This window comes from Thamnophis sirtalis, unplaced genomic scaffold (assembly GCF_051295495.1).
Source record: "Thamnophis sirtalis isolate CommonGarterSnake01/CBP01778 unplaced genomic scaffold, rThaSir2_p1.2 scaffold_2, whole genome shotgun sequence".
NCBI classification, from domain to species: Eukaryota; Metazoa; Chordata; class Lepidosauria; order Squamata; family Natricidae; genus Thamnophis; species Thamnophis sirtalis.
The window spans coordinates 15,969,191-15,986,505 of NW_028261382.1; the positions used below are offsets into that span (position 1 = coordinate 15,969,191).

At 41.9% G+C, this 17,315-nt stretch overlaps 1 protein-coding gene across 8 annotated transcripts in view; it reads right to left on the reverse strand.

The window, feature by feature from the left end:
• The window catches only part of MEF2A (myocyte enhancer factor 2A), an 86,144-nt gene that overhangs the window by 49,903 nt on the left and 18,926 nt on the right, over nucleotides 1-17,315 (reverse strand). For all 8 annotated transcript variants that reach the window (XM_014061722.2, XM_014061721.2, XM_087704330.1 and 5 more), the window contains exon 2: nucleotides 13,686-13,878. In XM_014061722.2, the coding sequence (XP_013917197.1) occupies nucleotides 13,686-13,739 (54 nt within the window). In that variant the 5' untranslated portion in view covers nucleotides 13,740-13,878. The remainder of the gene's footprint in view (nucleotides 1-13,685; nucleotides 13,879-17,315) is intronic.

Consider the following 17,315-nt stretch of genomic DNA (forward strand, 5'->3'; position numbering starts at 1 on the left):
TGTTCGTGCATCTCCCACATAAACCAATGTCTAAACATACTCCGGTTATAGTTATGAAGTTTAGATGTTCACAGTGGATCTGTTCCAATAGCCATGTTCTTATGTGCTTCTCAGAAACATTCCAAAAACGTCACCAGAGTTTTAATGTCCAAATATTGTCCAGGGAAGTGGAATTATAATATTTTTATAGTGTACAGGAAGGTGGCTAAGACGCTGAGTTTGTCAATCAGAAAGGTCGGCAGTTTGGCGGTTCAAATCCCTAGCCCCGCGAAACCGAGTGAGCTCCCGTTACTTATCCCAGCTTCTTCCAACCTAGCAGTTCGAAAGCACGTAAAAATGCAAGTAGAAAAATAGGAGCCACCTTTGGTAGGAAGGTAACAGCGTTCCGTGCACCTTCGGCATTTAGTCATGCCAGCCACAAGACCATGGAGACATCTTCAGACAGCGCTGGCTCTTTGGCTTTGAAACAGAGATGAGCACCGCACCCTAGAGTGGTATCTGCAAGAGGAACCTTTACCTTTTTATACTATACAGACCTTCCTCCGAGTAGCTCAGGTGATTATGCACCAAGCCTCTGCTTCCAGGTTACCTTCCCAAAAGCCACACTGAGGCAATTGCTTTGTGTCATAACTGATTGGTTGATTATTTACTTAACTGTAGCCAGATACAGAAGTAACTCCTTGAAATGCTACATAATGACAAGAAAGTAAATTTCTCAGATTGAAACTGTTATTCCTTTGTTTTAGCAGATTGAAACTTTTTATTGAAAACTCCCCAGAACTTCATTTATACTTTACTTTATTTTAACCAAACTCACTAAAAATATAATTTTCTGCAGTCACTTATATCTGATCCAGTTAAAAATGGAACTAAAAAAATGACTTACTTAGAAATAACATTAAAATAAACTTCTTTTATGAGAAACACATTCAAATACCTAGAGACAATTTTGCTTAGGAGCTTTAAAGGTAAAAGATAGAAATGATGATAAAATGTGATTAGTGGTAATCTTTTATTAGTAATTGTAAGATAAAACAAGATTCATTGTTCTAGTAATAGGGTTAGGATTGTGGGACAAAGTGGAGAGGAAAGGAAGTATAACAACAATAAACAAAACTGGGATAATTTGCAAGGATGGCCAAGAAGTAGCTTTCTTGAAAACAGCAAGTCAAAGCATTCTGTTCATGCTGTCCAGTGATTAATTTAATTCTAAAATGTGTCCCTGCACATCACATTGGACTAATCTGTACATTTAGATCACCAAACTTTCCAACTTAATTGTAAGCATGGTCAGTGCAAACTCTGTTGCAATGAAAACAGATGAAATCTACACAGTAGGAAAATGACCGTTGGCTTACCTGAATGGTCGTTCTCTAGGCGCTGCGGGAGTGTCCAAGCTTGCTGCCCAAGGATTGAATTTAAAGTTTGTGTAGCCACGCCTCTTGCTCCCCTCAGAGGCTCAGTTTAAAAAACGAAGAATAAGTCCCAAAAGGAATATGTATGTATGTATGTATGTATGTATGTATGTATGTATGTATGTATATGAATGTTTTATGCCCTCAAAGTTGGTACACATGCACCCGTGGGCGACCCCAGGGTGGGGTTGGACACTCCCACAGCGCCTAGAGAATGACCATCCAGGTAAGCCAACGGTCATTCTCCTAGATGCTGCTTGGAGTGTCCAAGGATGGGACATACCAAGCTATGTAGTCCCAGGGTGGGAAGAAGAACTGTCCAGGCCCGCGGGAGTCGTGATGACCTGTTGTAAAACTCTTCTCCCGAAGGAAGCCTCCGCAGATGCAAAGGCATCCAGTCTGTAGTTCCTCACGAAATGAGATGTTGACGACCATGCCGCGGCTCTGCATATCTCCTTGATGGGCGCTTGCGTGGCCCACGCGGCCGAGGTCACGGCACTCCTCGTTGAGTGTGCTATAATGTGGAGGAACTGGTCTAGCTTGTTGCTCGTAGGCTAGCTTGATACATGCCCGTATCGAGTTCTATGGTGGAAGATGAGACTTTCCTGCCCATGGAAGTGGGCTGAAAAGACACAAGGAATGATTCCGACCTGCAAAAGGAAGCAGTTCTTTTCTTGTATATGCACACAGCACGGCGTACATCAAGTTTATGCCACACGTGCTCTCTTGGATGTCTGGGTCGTGGACAAAATTTAGGAAGAATCACCTCCTGTGTCCTGTGGAAGACACTGTTGACTTTCAGCACAAAAGCCGGATCCAGTCTGAGAACGACCCTGTCCAGATGCACAACACAAAGGTCCTGTCTGACTGAAAGAGTGGCTGGTTCGGAAATCCTGCGGGCCGATGTGACATCTATAAGAAAGGCTGTCTTGAGAGACAAGTGGTGCAAACTGACGGATCGAAACGAGCTGCGGTCAGAGACTGTAGGACGACAGACAAATCCCAGGTCGGGTATCAGTGAATTGTAGGAGGGCTGAGGTTGGTAGCCCCCTTGAGGAAGCTACGAACTTGAGGATGTCTACTAAAGGACAGATGTGAGTCCATGGACAGAATGGTGGCCATCTGCCAATGGACCATGTTAGGCGCGAGGCCTTTGTCCAAGCCTTCCTGAAGAAAGTCCAGAAGTTGCAGTATGGTTGTGGAAGTGGCGATGACATTATGAAACTGGCACCAAGATGAGAAAGCAGACCAAGTCGCCTCGTAAATCGTGACAGTGGAGGGCTACCTGGATGCCTGGATGGTACGGATGACCTTGTCTGAAAATCTTCTGAGCCTCAGGAGGTCCCCCTCAAGTACCAAACGGCTAGTTGCAGCCACTGGGGATCCGGATGTTGAATGGCCCCTTGATTGAGGGAGATCTGCTCCTGAGGTATGTGCCAGTGCTTGGTCACCAACAGGCTGACAAGGTCGGCGAACCAGTACCTCCTCGGCCAGTGGGTGCCACAAGCAACACTTCCGCTCCCTCTGCCAGAATTTTCCTGATCACCAGTGGTATCAATGGAAGCACAGACTTGGGAATGGGACAACGGACAAAGGTCCATGGGGGAATTGAGAGGAATTCCAGGGTCAAACCGTGACGGACTGTATTCAGAATCCAAGTGTCCGTCGTCGTCTCCTACCATTGAGCAGCGTATAGTTGGAGACAACCACCTATGGGAGGGGACCGGTGATGGTCACTTCGACTTCCAAAAGGAATGGTTGGAATACTCTCCTTGGAAGGGCCTGAGGTTGCCCTATTCTTGTCCCTGTAAGATGACCTGTCTTGGGCACGATTCTGAGATTGGGAGTATGACTGGTTAAATCCCCCAGAGGAGTCTGTGGGGTCTGCGTTCCAAAAGGGCTGCCACGAAAAGACTGACCCTTGCGGTCTGACTTTTTGGTGACCGCTGGCAGGATTTTACATTTATCTTTGGATTCAATGAGGACCGAATCCAAAGCCTCCCCAAAAAGCTTTCCTCCCTTAAAGGGAGTGGAAGTGAGCGTCCACTTCACCTTCATGTCCACCTGCCAGTGGCAAAGCCAAGCAGAGGGCGCGAGATGACGTTGGAGGCGAGGGCTCTGGAGGAAAATTTTGTGGCGTTAAGCGAGGCGTCGGCAGAGTACTTGAAAGCACTGTTCCCTCTAAGGTGCGCGCCTGCGCGGCCGCCCACCTTGCAAGAAAGCCCCGCGCAGAGTTTCTATCTGCCGCGCAGAGAAACTCTGTAAAGGAAACGTTTTGCAGGCGGCTACAACTGGATCCGGCAGTGCTGTTGCCTGTTGGAGGAGGAGGAGGTGAACCAGCCTGCCACCACGGGCCACAGCCAGCCCCGCCGCTCTTCCCGCCCCCTTCCCAGCCCCAGTCCAGCGGACGCAGAAGAAGCAGCCCCGGGGCTCCGCTGCCATCCCAGGGGAGGAAAATCGTGTTGGACCAGCAATGGCTGCAACAGTGAGGAGTTAGGAAGTGGGGGATGCAAATGCCCAGCTGTCCGCAAGGCATAGAAATCCTCCCATTCCCCACAATCCTGTCAGAGCTGAAGAAGCTCTGTGCAACCCCCCCCTTTGTTCCCATCTTGCCTGAGCTCAAAACCGCAGCCTTTAAACGAGGCTCAGCGTAACACGGAGGGAGGAAGGCGTTTCCTTCTGGGGAAAGAGCTGGAGGCCGGGAGAAAGATCCAAACGCGGACCCTGGCTATCTCCCCCCACCACCTCCTTGCTTCCAGGAACTCCCCGCAACCCCCCGCCCCACAAGAGAGACATCAGCGCCGCCCCGAGGGACAGGAGGGGTCCCGGGCGCAGCGGCATCGTCTGTCTCCCCCCCCCCCGCCCGAATAGGGACTCCCAAGTTTTCTAACATTATCTGTTTCTTCTGTTTTTCAATGCAATCAGAGACAAAAATGTTATGTCTGAAATTAAAACACAAGAAGATTGGTATAACTTCAGAATATAGGAGAAATATAAGCTTATTTACTAGATATTCAGGAATAAAACCAACCTTATGAATAGCTTTCACACAGGAAAAAATATTTCAGAATGCAGAAATGAAGAAGCTGGAGACTTGCTTTGCAACATATTTTATGCACCAATTAGGAAATTTTAATTTTAAAAAACTTAAGAGAAAAAAATACCCCTCACAATAACCCATATTCTTAGAGACTTTCATTTTGGATCTACACATGAGGGTGCCTTAGCACCTTGGAGCCATACAGTGGTAGGAAGGGACTGTGATAATAGTTAAATTCTATTTTAATCCACTCACACTTTATAATTCTATGCCTAATGTTAATCTTTATTTATTCTCAATAACACATTAAAACCTTTAAAATGCTTTTGTATGAAATCATGCTAGAAAGAATCATGTGTCTCTAACAATTTTATTGAAATTATAAAACAGGCAGTGACATTTTAATAATTTGAGTCACAGTTTACAGAAAGCAAAATTGATTGGGGTTATTATAATTCCCCATTTGTTACCAGAGTTTACTTCTGACAAAAAACAGGACGAAGCCCTAGGAAGGGCTATTTTACACATTCCTTGAGGGGCTTAATAGTTAAGGCGCTGGACTAGGATTTAAGAGACCTGGTTCAAAACTACCCTCAAGACACAGCCACTTTTTTTTCGCAGGAAGGGGGAGTTGAGCTGGTGCTCTGCAGATTTTGATTTTAGAAAAAGAAAATAAAGGCTTCTTGGTCCACCTGGACCGGAAAGTCAAAATCCAGAAAATTAACCTTGTTTAGGAAAGTTTTGCACTGATGGAAAAATAGTGTTTTCCAGTGAAAGTTTTTTCCTTACTTTTCCTTGTTTGCTTTATTGGCCTCTATTCCTTCTCTTCTCTCCTCTCCTCTTTTCTTTCTTCCTTTTTTCTTTCCTTCCTTCCTTCTTTCTTCCTTTCCTCTTTCTCTCTCTTTCTTTTTTCTGCCTCTTTTTCTTATCCTCCCACCCTCCTCTCCCCTTTCTTTTTCTCTTTCTCCTCTTTCCTTTTTTGTCTCTCCCTCTGTCTCTGTCTCTCTCTCCCTCTCCCTTCTTTCCTTCCTCCCTCCCTTCCTCTCCCCTCTTTGTTTGCTTCTTTAAGTGCTCCAATTGCTAATCTATATCAGTTGGTAATTTATTCATAACTTGCTAATATCACTGCAGACTATTGGATAGTAAGGGGGAAAGTATAGTCCTCAACTTACAACAGTTCACTTAATGACTAAAACTACATCAGCACTGAAAAAAGTGAATTACAGCTGTTCTTCACACATGATCATTGCAGCATCCCCATGGTCATATGATCAAAATTTGGATCTTTGGCAACTGCCTCATATTTATGATGGTTGCAGTGTCCTGGGGTCACCTTTTGCAACCATCTGCCAAGGAAAGTCAGTAGGAAAGTCAGACTGACTTAACAACCAGGTTACTGATTTAACCGCAGTGATTCACTTAACTGTAGCAAGAAAGGTTGTAAAATGGGGCAAAACTCACTTAACAAATGTCTCCCTTAGCAATAGAAACTTTGGGCTCAATGATGGTCGTAGATTGAGGACTACCTGTATAGGGAGATTTCGTTACTTAATGGATATTTACATGGTAGAATTGAGTTTCAAATAACACTAAGTTCGTTGTCTTGGGTGACATCTATGGAAAAAATCCAGGTGCTCAGGTATGAAAATGTGCTGCTCAAACACTATACTTTTCCGCTCACATGGAAAAAAAATTAGAGGGAACATTGCTTGAAAGCTGCTATGATTTTATTCACATCCTGGAGCACTCTGGTGTCTCCCACCGGCAGGATGGACAGCAGTTTGCGGAGACAAAATAGTGCTGCCCTGCTAAAGTAAGAAGAGGAAGAAGATGCTCTCATGGCCCATGCAGTGGCCAGGTGAGTTTTATGAGAGGCCTTCTCCGCCCTCTTATCCTCATCCATTAAGCCTTCCAGGAGGTCTGTTGGAAGCACTGAATTGGAAGTTAGCGCTAAAAATGGGATCATCCACCTGAGGAAACTTTAAGAGAGCCTCAAGGCTACTCTCCATGGTATACAGCTTCTTATCTACCCCACTGGGACTAGCCATCGAACCCGGTTGGGCCCATTGGCGCTGGATAACATCCAGGAACAGCTGGGGGGCTGGGGCCAGATCCTGAGGAGGAGTGGCCTCCTTGAAGAGCCCCGCACCAGCATCCTGGGGCCCAATAGTATCTTTATTGCCCTGATCGGTGGAAGGCTTGTCTGCCTGAGCTGGTAGACCCATTTGGAAGGGGGGGGGGCGGAAGCCCTGGCCTTGGTAAGGATAGCTCTAAACATTGAGGGCTTGAATGGCCTGAGAAGGTGGGCATATTGGGGAAAGGATTTCCGTCCTCTGATAGATCAGGAACGTCCTGCTTGCCTTCCTCCGCCTCGGACACCTCACTGACTCCCAAAGGGGTCAGAGAGGAGGCTCTAGCCAGGGGGTTCTTAGTCCCAGCAGCGTGAGCCCTGCTCGAGTTGTTGGCCTGTCTAGGTAAGTTGATCCCTAACTGTTGGATGCCTTCTGCAATCCCCTGGGAAATTGCACGGGTGACTACTTCTTGAGTTTCCCTGGACAACTGAGGCCCTTGGTCTTCTGGAGGGCACAAGACCCTGGGTCCGGCCTCAGGTGGCGGCAAGGATTCCTTCTCAATAATAGAGCAGGCCTCATTCATGGACTCCTCTGGTAGAGATGGACAGAGAGATCCGGGAGAAGCCCTAGAGGGATTGGGTGAAAAACCAAAGCCCTCTTCCCCTGCCAGGGATGGGGACCTATCCCGCTAAGGAGTGGGAAGGGAAGGACCTGCAATCTCCTCCGTGAACGGAGAGGGATCCCTTGCAGGTCTCTGGGCCGGCTGAGCCCTTTGGAATTGCTTTTCAGGGGACCTTTGGCATCTCTCAGCCACCTTGGACACCTTCCTGAGCTGCTTCCCCTTGGATGGGCAACCGGCCCCCTCACCCTTAGCAGCAGGGTTGAGCCTGCTGTGCTTACTGGTGGTAGGTCCCACCTAGGAACTGGATTCAGCATCCGTGGTGTTAGCCATGGTATCAGGCACGAAGGCAGAACTGGCTTACTGTGCCGAAGAATTGAGGCTTTAGGACAGAAGATGGGAGCTGAATGTCTTCAGAAACAATGCCCCAAGTATTGAAGAAAAGGCAGGACAAAATGGCGCTGGTCAGAATGTGTCCAGGGTGCTCAAAGATCCATGGTAGATTTAAATACCAGGGAATGGCCAAGCAATAACCAAAATCCCTGCAGCCACCCAGTTGGAAGTCCTGGGGAGGGGGAGGTCTGTCTGGAGCCCCGGAGCGATGCCAGATAATTAGAAAACCCCCCCCCCCGGCGGTGATCTGCAAAGGAACAGGTGGCAGCTGCTTGAAACGGCTCAGAATAAAGCGCACAAACTTTTTTCCTTCTCAAAATGGCCACCGCATGCCTGGAGCGGCATTGGGGAAGCTGTCGGCTATTCGGAAGGCTCAGAAGAGCCTCTGGCTATCAAGAAGTCCTCTGACAGGGGGGTTCCTAGTTGTCTACCTGCCCCCGAAGCTCGCCAGCAGCCACTAATCAGCCATCCCATGGTGTAGCTGCAATCGCGGCAGCGCGGAAGTCAGCCACACTCCAGGCAGCCTGTTCCGCGCGTCAGAAGTCAAGTCAGGCAATCCACACTTTTGACAGTTGAGAGGAAACAATAAGGAGCTAAAGAAACCTAACCTAACTATGTACAAAAATAATAAAGGCTACACTACACTGAATTGGAGAGTCCATCTTGCTGCTCAAGGACTGGAACTCCCCAAAATATGTTCTTTTAGGGCGACTGAGTTTTTAAACTGAGCTTCTGAGGGGAGCAAGAGGCACAAACTTTGAACTCAGTCCTTGGGCAGCAAGCTGAAGTTAACCCATGCTTGGACACTCCAAGCAGCGCCTAGGAGAAAAACAAAGGTTTTAAAACAGATTGCAACACCTATAGAAATGTTACAATACCTGTTTTCAAATATTATGAGGCTAATAAAAGTTTTTTTGTCCACTGTAGAAACTGATAGTGATCTCTAATTCTCACCTTCAGAAAAGTGATCACTCAATTTTCAATTCCTGGAAATTCCCACTGGATTTAAAATCTATCTCTAGAGAGCTGAAATGCCACATGTATTAATGTTAATTAACAGACTTTATTAGGAGGTCTACAAACCAAAGTAAATATTAAATTAATCACTCCTAACTAACAGGGGCAATACAATGAATATGGACTGCATTGATTACAAAAAGGCATTCGACTCATTGCCACATAGTTGGATCATAAAATGCTTAGAAACAACTGGCATTAGCAAAAATATTGCATCCTTTACTGAAAAGGTGATGAAACAGTGGAGAACTGAGTTGGCAGTAGGTAATGAGAACTACGGAATTAATTAAATGCAACAAAAATGAAGCCTACAAATATTCTGCAGTTGGATAACATCAAGCATGGAGAAGTAAAAACTATTGTCAGGGGAAAGTACACCAACAGAGTTAGGAAAAATTTTAAATCTAAATTGAATGGTGGAAATACAATCAAGGCCATAAATACCTGGGCAATACCAGTTATAAGATACATACACAACTGGTATAGTTAACTGACACAAGCTGATTTGGACATTTTGGACCGAAAAACCAGGAAACTAATGACAATGCACTACAATTTACATCCATGTGGTGATACTGATAGACTCTACTTGCCCCGAAAATCAGGTGGCAGAGGATTATTACAAGTGAAGCAAATAATTGAAGAAGAAAAACATGCACTGGCTGGTTATTTAAAAGAAAGTCAAGAACATCTATTAATCGAAGTAAAGAACAAAAATCTATTGAAGGTCCAGCAGACGAAACAAGAATACAGAAAAGATGTGATAAAATCAAGAATGGAGAGTTGGCAGAACAAAGCATTGCATGCCAATTTCTGGAAAAAATAAAAGATAAAGTGGACAGTGAAAAAACTTGGTTATGGCTAACAGCAGGTATATTAAAGAAAGAAACAGAGTCACTAATCCTGGCTGCGCAAGAACAAGCTATCCGCACAAATGCCATTAAGGCCAAAATCGAAAAATCCTCTGATGATGCCAGATGCAGACTTTGCAAAGAAGCTGATGAAACTGTAGATCACATAATCAGCTGCTGTAAAAAAATCGCACAGATTGATTATAAATTGTGGCACAATTCAGTAGCACAAATGATCCATTGGAATTTGTGCAAAAATTATAAAATTAAAACAGCAACAAACTGGTGGGAACATAAGCCTGAAAAAGTCACCGAAAATCAGATGGTCAAGATCTCGTGGGATTTTCGCATACAAACGGACAAAATACTGGCGCATAATACATCAGACATCACACTGGTTGAGAAAAATAAGATTACAATCATAGACATCGCAATACCAGGTGATAGTAGGGTCGACGAGAAGGAATATGAAAAAAATCACGAAATACCAGGACTTAAAAATCGAAATTCAACAATTATGGCACAAACCAGCAGTGGTAATTCCAGTGGTAATTAGCACACTGGGTGCTATTCCAAAAGCACTGGAATTACATTTAAAACAGTTAAAAATTGACAAAATTGCAAAATGCCGCACTGCTTGGACCTGCACGCATATTATGAAAATACATTATGACGTCCTAGGCCCCTGGGTGGGGCCCGACTAGTAACCAATGCCAAATCCGGCGAAACAATTGGCCACTGTGATACAATTGTATAATAATAATAATGCAAGAAGATTGCACAAACTGATTATAAACCAGGACACAACACAGTTGCCAAAATGATTCACTGGAACATCTGTAAAAAAAAAAACCAATAATTAACTTACTGAAAAAGTAGTTAAAATGAGCTGGTTAGGATAGTGTGGGATTTTCAAGTACAAAATCTTAGCTCATAACACAACAGATTTAGCTGTGGTTGAAAAGAAGTAAGTGTGGATAATTAATATGACAATGGGCAGGGAACATTAGAAATAAGATAAATAGGAGATTAGTATGGAAGATACTACCAAGAGCCGAGGTGGCACAGTGGTTAGGGTGCAGTACTGCAGGCCACTTTAGCTGACTCTGATCTGCAATTCAGCGGTTCAAATCTCACCGGCTTAAGGTCGACTCAGCCTTCCATCCTTCCGAGGTGGGTGAAATGAGGACCCGGACTGTGGGGGCAAGTTGCTGACTCAATTTGCTAAAAATTTGTAAAACCGCTTAGAGAGGGCTGAAAGCCCTATGAAGCAGTATATAAGTCAAATAAATAAATAAATAAATAAATAAATAAATAAATAAGATATGAAATTCAGAATTGAAAGATTATGGCATAAACCAGCTGTGATTCAGGGCACTGGGTGTAATACCAAACAACTCTATACGGCACTTAGAAAATCTGCGCATTGACAAAGTTTCCATCTATCAATAACAAAAGTTCACATTGGATCCTCAAGTATATTAGGCCAATACATTGCAACAGCCTAGGTTCTTGGAAAGAGCTTGAAGCATATGAAGGCCAACACCAACAGAAAAAAAACCTGGCAGTAGTGATATTGCTGCATATGTAATAATGGCTCCTAATGAGGCACTACCTTGATGTGGTTGTAGGACTTGTGTACTCTGAGAAAGATGAGAGCTATGCCAGTATTCTGTGTGTCATTGCACTGATTCCTCTGTCCATGATACTGAACAAGTCAGGTGATGGTTAACAATTATCAAAAACATCTCACAAACTATCCCACTCCTTTGCAACAATTTGAAGCTACAGTAGAATCTCTGGTCATGAGCGCTTCTGACCACGACCAACTCGGGTTCCAACCAAAAAATTCACATTTTTTTGGGGGGGGGGGGGTTCGATTTCCCTTTCCACCCGTTTTTTGTTAGCGCCAAATTTCCAAAATTAGGTTAAGGGTCATGATCAAAGTTTGCAAAATTATGAAATGAGTTATGGTTGTGACCAGAAGTTCTACTGTATATGGAAAAGCACTATTTGAAATAGAATCGCTGCTCAACATGCTTGCCTATGCCTATGCAGATATATATATATATATATATACCAGAGGAGTTTGGACTGAACAAATATAGGATCATGAGCATCAATACGGAAAAATAGTGAAAGCTAAAGGAATTAAGATTTCCTATTGAAATATGGTCAACAGTCTGGGTAGACAATTACTACAAAAACCTGGGTATCCTTCAAGGTAATCACATCAAGCACATTAAAGGCAAGAAGAATGTTAAAAGTGAACGTCCAAACTCAGTGGTGGAAGTACAATCAAGGCAATTAACACCTTGACAATTCCAGATACAAAGCTGGGATAGTGGACTGGAGAGAACTAAAAATCTTGGACAGGAAGACCAGAAAAACAAGGACAATGAATCATGCCCTTTATCCATGCAGCGATGTTGACTGATTCTACTTACTAATGAAAATAGGTGGATATGGAATGTTGAAAGTACACCAGACTGTTTAGGGGGGGAGAAATAGCATTGGAAGAATATCTGAAGAACAGTGAAAAAAAATGCACTAAAGCTAGCACATCATGAAAGTTTACTGAACGCCAGAGAGATCAAACTACTTTAGCCTACAAGAACGGCCAATGGAAGAATAGAGACATGGCAAGGGCGTATTACATGGCCAGTCCATTAAAAAAAAAAAAAAACCAACAGGCAAAGCAGATAACAAGACCTGGCAATGGATAAAAGCAGGAAAGTTGAAGAAAGAGACAGAAGGGCTAATTCTGGCTGCACAAGATCAAGTTTTAAGAACGAACACATAGAAAGTCAGAATTGAGAAGATAAACAACAGATAACAAATGCCGCCTCTGCGAAGAAGCTAAAGAAACAGTGGACCATCTAGTTAGCTATTGCAAAATCACACAGATTGATTACAAACCACGGCATGATATAGTGGCAACAATGGTGCCCTGGAATATCTGCAAGAAATACCATCTGCCTGCAAGCAAGAAGTGCTGGGATTGCAAAATAGACAAAGTAATAGAAAACGAAGAAGCTAAAGTGCTCTGGGGCTTTTTTCCTTTCAAAAGAATGTCAGAATTAAAAGAGACAAGCCCCTGCCACATAACACCTCAGGCTTAATAACTGTTGATAAGAGAAGACAAAAAAATCTGGGTAATAGACACTGCAATACCTGAAGACAGCAGAAGAAGAAAAAAACTGGAGAAAATCACAAAATATAAAAACCTGCAAACAGGAAAAGAACAACTATGGCAAAAGAAAGCAAACATAGTAACAATAAAAAAACACACTTCAGTGCAACCCTAGAACATCGGGAACATCACTTGAACCACTGTCATTGACAACATCACCACTAGTCATTTATAAAAGGCACCTTTACTTGAAACCGCTTACATCCTGTGTCAGTACATTTAACAACATCAAACAATAACTCCCTGTCCCGGGTCCTTGGGAAGGATCCAATAAGTGGCTAAAATTGCCAAATAATAAAGGATGAACATGGTTGCAGCATTTGATGACCCCCGTTTTGTACAAAGCAGTAGGTTATGTCCAGCAATACAAAATTTTACTGTCTTTCCTGGGTTATAATTGCATTTTGCCATTCTCATAAAAGGGAAGTGAATGACATAATTGGCCATCACAGTAATAGAATGGGATGCTGCAAAGCTTCCCAAACTAAGCAAAAGGAGACTATGTGTCCAAGCTATGATTATCAAAGAGCTTAAAAAGACAAAGAGATGTAGGTTAAAGAAATAGCTACAACTTCTAACACTGCTCACAAAAATCTATGATTGAATGCTTGCTTTACGTAATTGACAAACTTTTATATATAAATCTGTATTATTGAGTAAAATTCTATCACTAAATAATATGTGATTCTTCTAAGCAGATTCCTTTCCAGTACATTGGAAATAACATTATGAATCCACTGAGTATTCTGCATTATACAGGGGGGAAAATGAAGTAATAAATCTGAACATATTATAGATGTGTTAACACAGGTTCTCAAACTTTTGCAATATTTTGAACCTACAAAAATTATGAGTTTGTAAATCCTCCTAATAATTACATTAGTATAATTTAGTATAGTAAGAAATATATCACCAAATACAAATACTTTAATCATACTTTAATCATAATTCTGTAGCTTCTGTCCACGATGGCTATCAGGATGAAGTTGTAGGGGGGAAACATAGCTTGGAAAAGTAGTCCCACTCAAACATTTACAAAAGTGAATGCAAGCTAAGTATATTTCCGAAGAAGTATTGTTTCTCACCTGTCTGTTCCGCTCATCCATTATTCTTGTGATTTGTATTTTCTTCCTCCCCATTTTGTCCTGTTTCTCTCTTTATATTCCAGAACCACGGAAATAAAAGGATCCACAACCTTGTATCCTAGCACATGGTAGGCATTTCTCTTCCACAACTGAAGCCCAAACACAGAACCATGCACGGTGTTGACTTAGAAATCTAGAATTAAGAAAAGAAGAAAAACAGTTAAAACACTATTTCACATCAATAATGTTTCTACATTAGTGCTGTGCATCTTTCCTCAACAATTAGGTGAACCTGGAAAAGGACATGTCTACTTTAATGAGTTGCACTCTCATTCATGTATGTTGAAAAGCTCTATTTCTAATTTAAGTGCAAAGCATTAGACAACTCTATTATATTGCCTGGTGAATTCAGTCCTATAATGGTTAAATATTAAAGCACTCATATCACATAGGTCTAATTCAGCCACCAAAGCCATATCAATGTTGCAGTAATCTTTCAATTCTTTATGGAAAAAAAAATCAATGGCTCCTTTTTAAACATATAACAAAGTATAATGTAAGGCAAAATATATTCATTATTTATGGTGAGATATTTATATATTTCAAAGAGAAATTCCTTTAATTTCTATATTTTATATTAAATCAAAATATGTAGCCTTTCTGTTTCACTGTCAACATGGTAAAATTCCTTCCAGTATTGGAAGGAAGTATCATTCCAATAACTTCCCACAAAAAAGTCAAATTAAAGCCCAGAATTTCTGGGTCTTGTTCCATTTTCAGTATTTTTCTGTACTTTCTTCTCTAACAATGGTGTAGGCTCACATATAAGATACTATTCAAGAACTAACAACTTTTGAATGCTGTTTAAAAATAAATCCATTTGAGACTTTTTATGCAGCACTTCGTTTTCCCAAAAGGCTATTTCACAGGAACATACGGATTGACAAATAGCTGAGAAATTCAAGGTTATATTCATTACTGTAAAACTTGTAAGTTTTCACACATCACTAACAAGCCAATTACCAATCTGAACATTTCTTTTCTGCTTGCACATTTTTCCAACTGTAACACTACGTCATTGGCCACAGAAATGGAACCAAAGACTTGTAAATTTATTAAAAGATGACCTATACCTAAAAAAAGTACCCGTGCTTCTGATTTCTAAGGTTTTTACACAAAGGACTGCAATACATCATGATGAAGCAGCAAACAGAACAAGATTCAAATTAGCCATTCATAATGAAAAAAAAGTTTTAAAAAATCATAGACAGTGGGCATATTGAGCAACAGAATCAAGACACTGTTATCTAGCAAACTGTGGTAATGTTTTTTAAGCATAAAATAAGAGAAAATGGGAAACAGAACTCATTCATGGCAAGAAGCAGAGAGCCAGTAGTCCTTTAATTATTACAGAACTTCACCTTCCAGGTATCTTTCACTATAGGCTATGAGGATTACAGTGACGGGTTAACTTCAACAGCACTTAAAGAATGTAGGGTTTTCCATTCCTTGGAAAACTGTAACATCAAGGCACATAGCACAGTACATAGCAGATGTGACAACCTTGGAGAAGAATAAGTAAACACTGATCACAACATTGTTCAAATCAGATATTATCTTCAAAAGCATAGGTTAGAATAAGACCCTGTATAAATCACTTATTTGAACATATCCTTCCTTCCTATTGGCTGTAACACTATCTGGACTTGAAGAAAGTTTGTACTTTGCAAACAATTCATAAAGAATGAAGCAAACTCTTTCACGTGCTGGCTTGTTCTTCTGAAGTCAGTCTGGAAATGCCTCTTTCACAATTCTGATTGGAGTAATCTCAATCCACAATGCAGAATCAGACACTGGGATTGTCTAAAAAATATTGATATTCAAAGTAGTCAAAGTATTCAGGAAACAACAAAAATTATCATTTCTTTCAGATTCTTTTGGAGATTCATGGCCTTTGATAGGCTCAAATGTATTTGGCAATCTTTACAATTATATCAGATTATATTATTATATTATTATAATCTTATACAATTATATTTTAGTTGTATGATCATCCATGGAAAATTTATTTCTGTCTCTGTGCTCAAGAAATTAGCATTTCTTAGATTTGCTGAAAGTTGACTACATCAATAGGTTTTTATTTTTCTTCTTACAGGAAGTTAGAGGCCTATTCTAATGTGAGTGGGTGTGTATTTCCAATTTTGTAATTAAGAAAGCACACTAGGAGTGAAAAATTGAAGACTGCAACTATCAATGTTTCTGAAGCATGCCATGCCCCTGAAATGACCCACTGGGAATTTATTCTACAATTGGATTGAAACTACCGTATATACTCGAGTATAGGCCGACCCGAATATAAGCCGAGGCACCTAATTTTACCACCAAAAAACTGGAAAAGTTATTGACTCGAGTATAAGCCTAGGGTGGGAAATGCAGCAGCTACCGATAAATTTCAAAAATAAAAATAGATACCAATAATGCCATTGCCCATTGAATAACATATACAGCCTGCCTGTGCCCATTAAATATACAGTAGCCATTGTAAAAATTTGCTCTGCATAACAAATTATTATCACACAATAGCGGTGTATTCAATGAAATACTTCACTCACCTCATGATGCTGATGTCCCGCTGTGATGATGATGTCCCGCCTCCTATGACACACGGCACAGTGATTCCTATCATTGGATCACTGTACCAGAGGAGGTGGGACATCGCTATGTGGCTGCTTGCCATAACAAGGAGGAGGTGGGACATCGTTGCAGAGCGGCAGGAGGGGGAGGAAGGGGAATCGTAAGATAGCCCTGCATTACATTAGAACGTGAGGAGGGGGGATGGTGCGGTGCACGCTGCGCGGCAAACTGACACAGAGGGAGGGGAAACTCAGGGGCGCTGGGCCATTCACGAGCGTCACCCAGCGGCATGGCCCCACCCCTTTTTCTCCTCCATTTCGGGCAAATTTTTCACTGACTCGAGTATAAGCCGAGGCGGCTTTTTTCAGCTCAAAAAGTGGGCTGAAAAACTAGGCTTATACTTGAGTATATACAGTATGTCTTAAAACAGGAGACTGGTCAACTTTACTTCTCTAGAATACACACAGTTTATCAACGTGTTTCCAATTTGTAAAGAAACATGGAAATAATTCTACAACACTGACTTGATATTAGCAGAACTTCCAAACAATAATCACCCTAAAAATGCAATTCGCAAGTCTCACTGGTACAGTTTGAAGGGGAAAAATGTGAGCTGTATTTCTTCCAAGACAGTTTGATTTCCTGCTAAATAGCTACTGTACTCTGCCAAAAAATATTTCAGTGTTTCAATGCTGATTGCTAAGTTCTAAAGGACTGGGAACAACACCAACTCTTGAAAAGGAGTAACTGCACATTTTGCATAGAATAGACATCCGATCTTGCAGTAACTGCTGTCCTCTGACAAAAGCCATTTTGGGGGATTTTACAAGCAGTTTTAATCCACAGTTGATGTCACAGAATAAAGACTAAATGAATGCTTCTACTCTGATTGATGAAATGTCTGAAAACATATAAAGCACTTTATTTTCTTCTTAAACAGCCAAAAAGCTTTGAACCTGCTTAGTACATGGACACACCTGTCATTCTTTCCTTCAA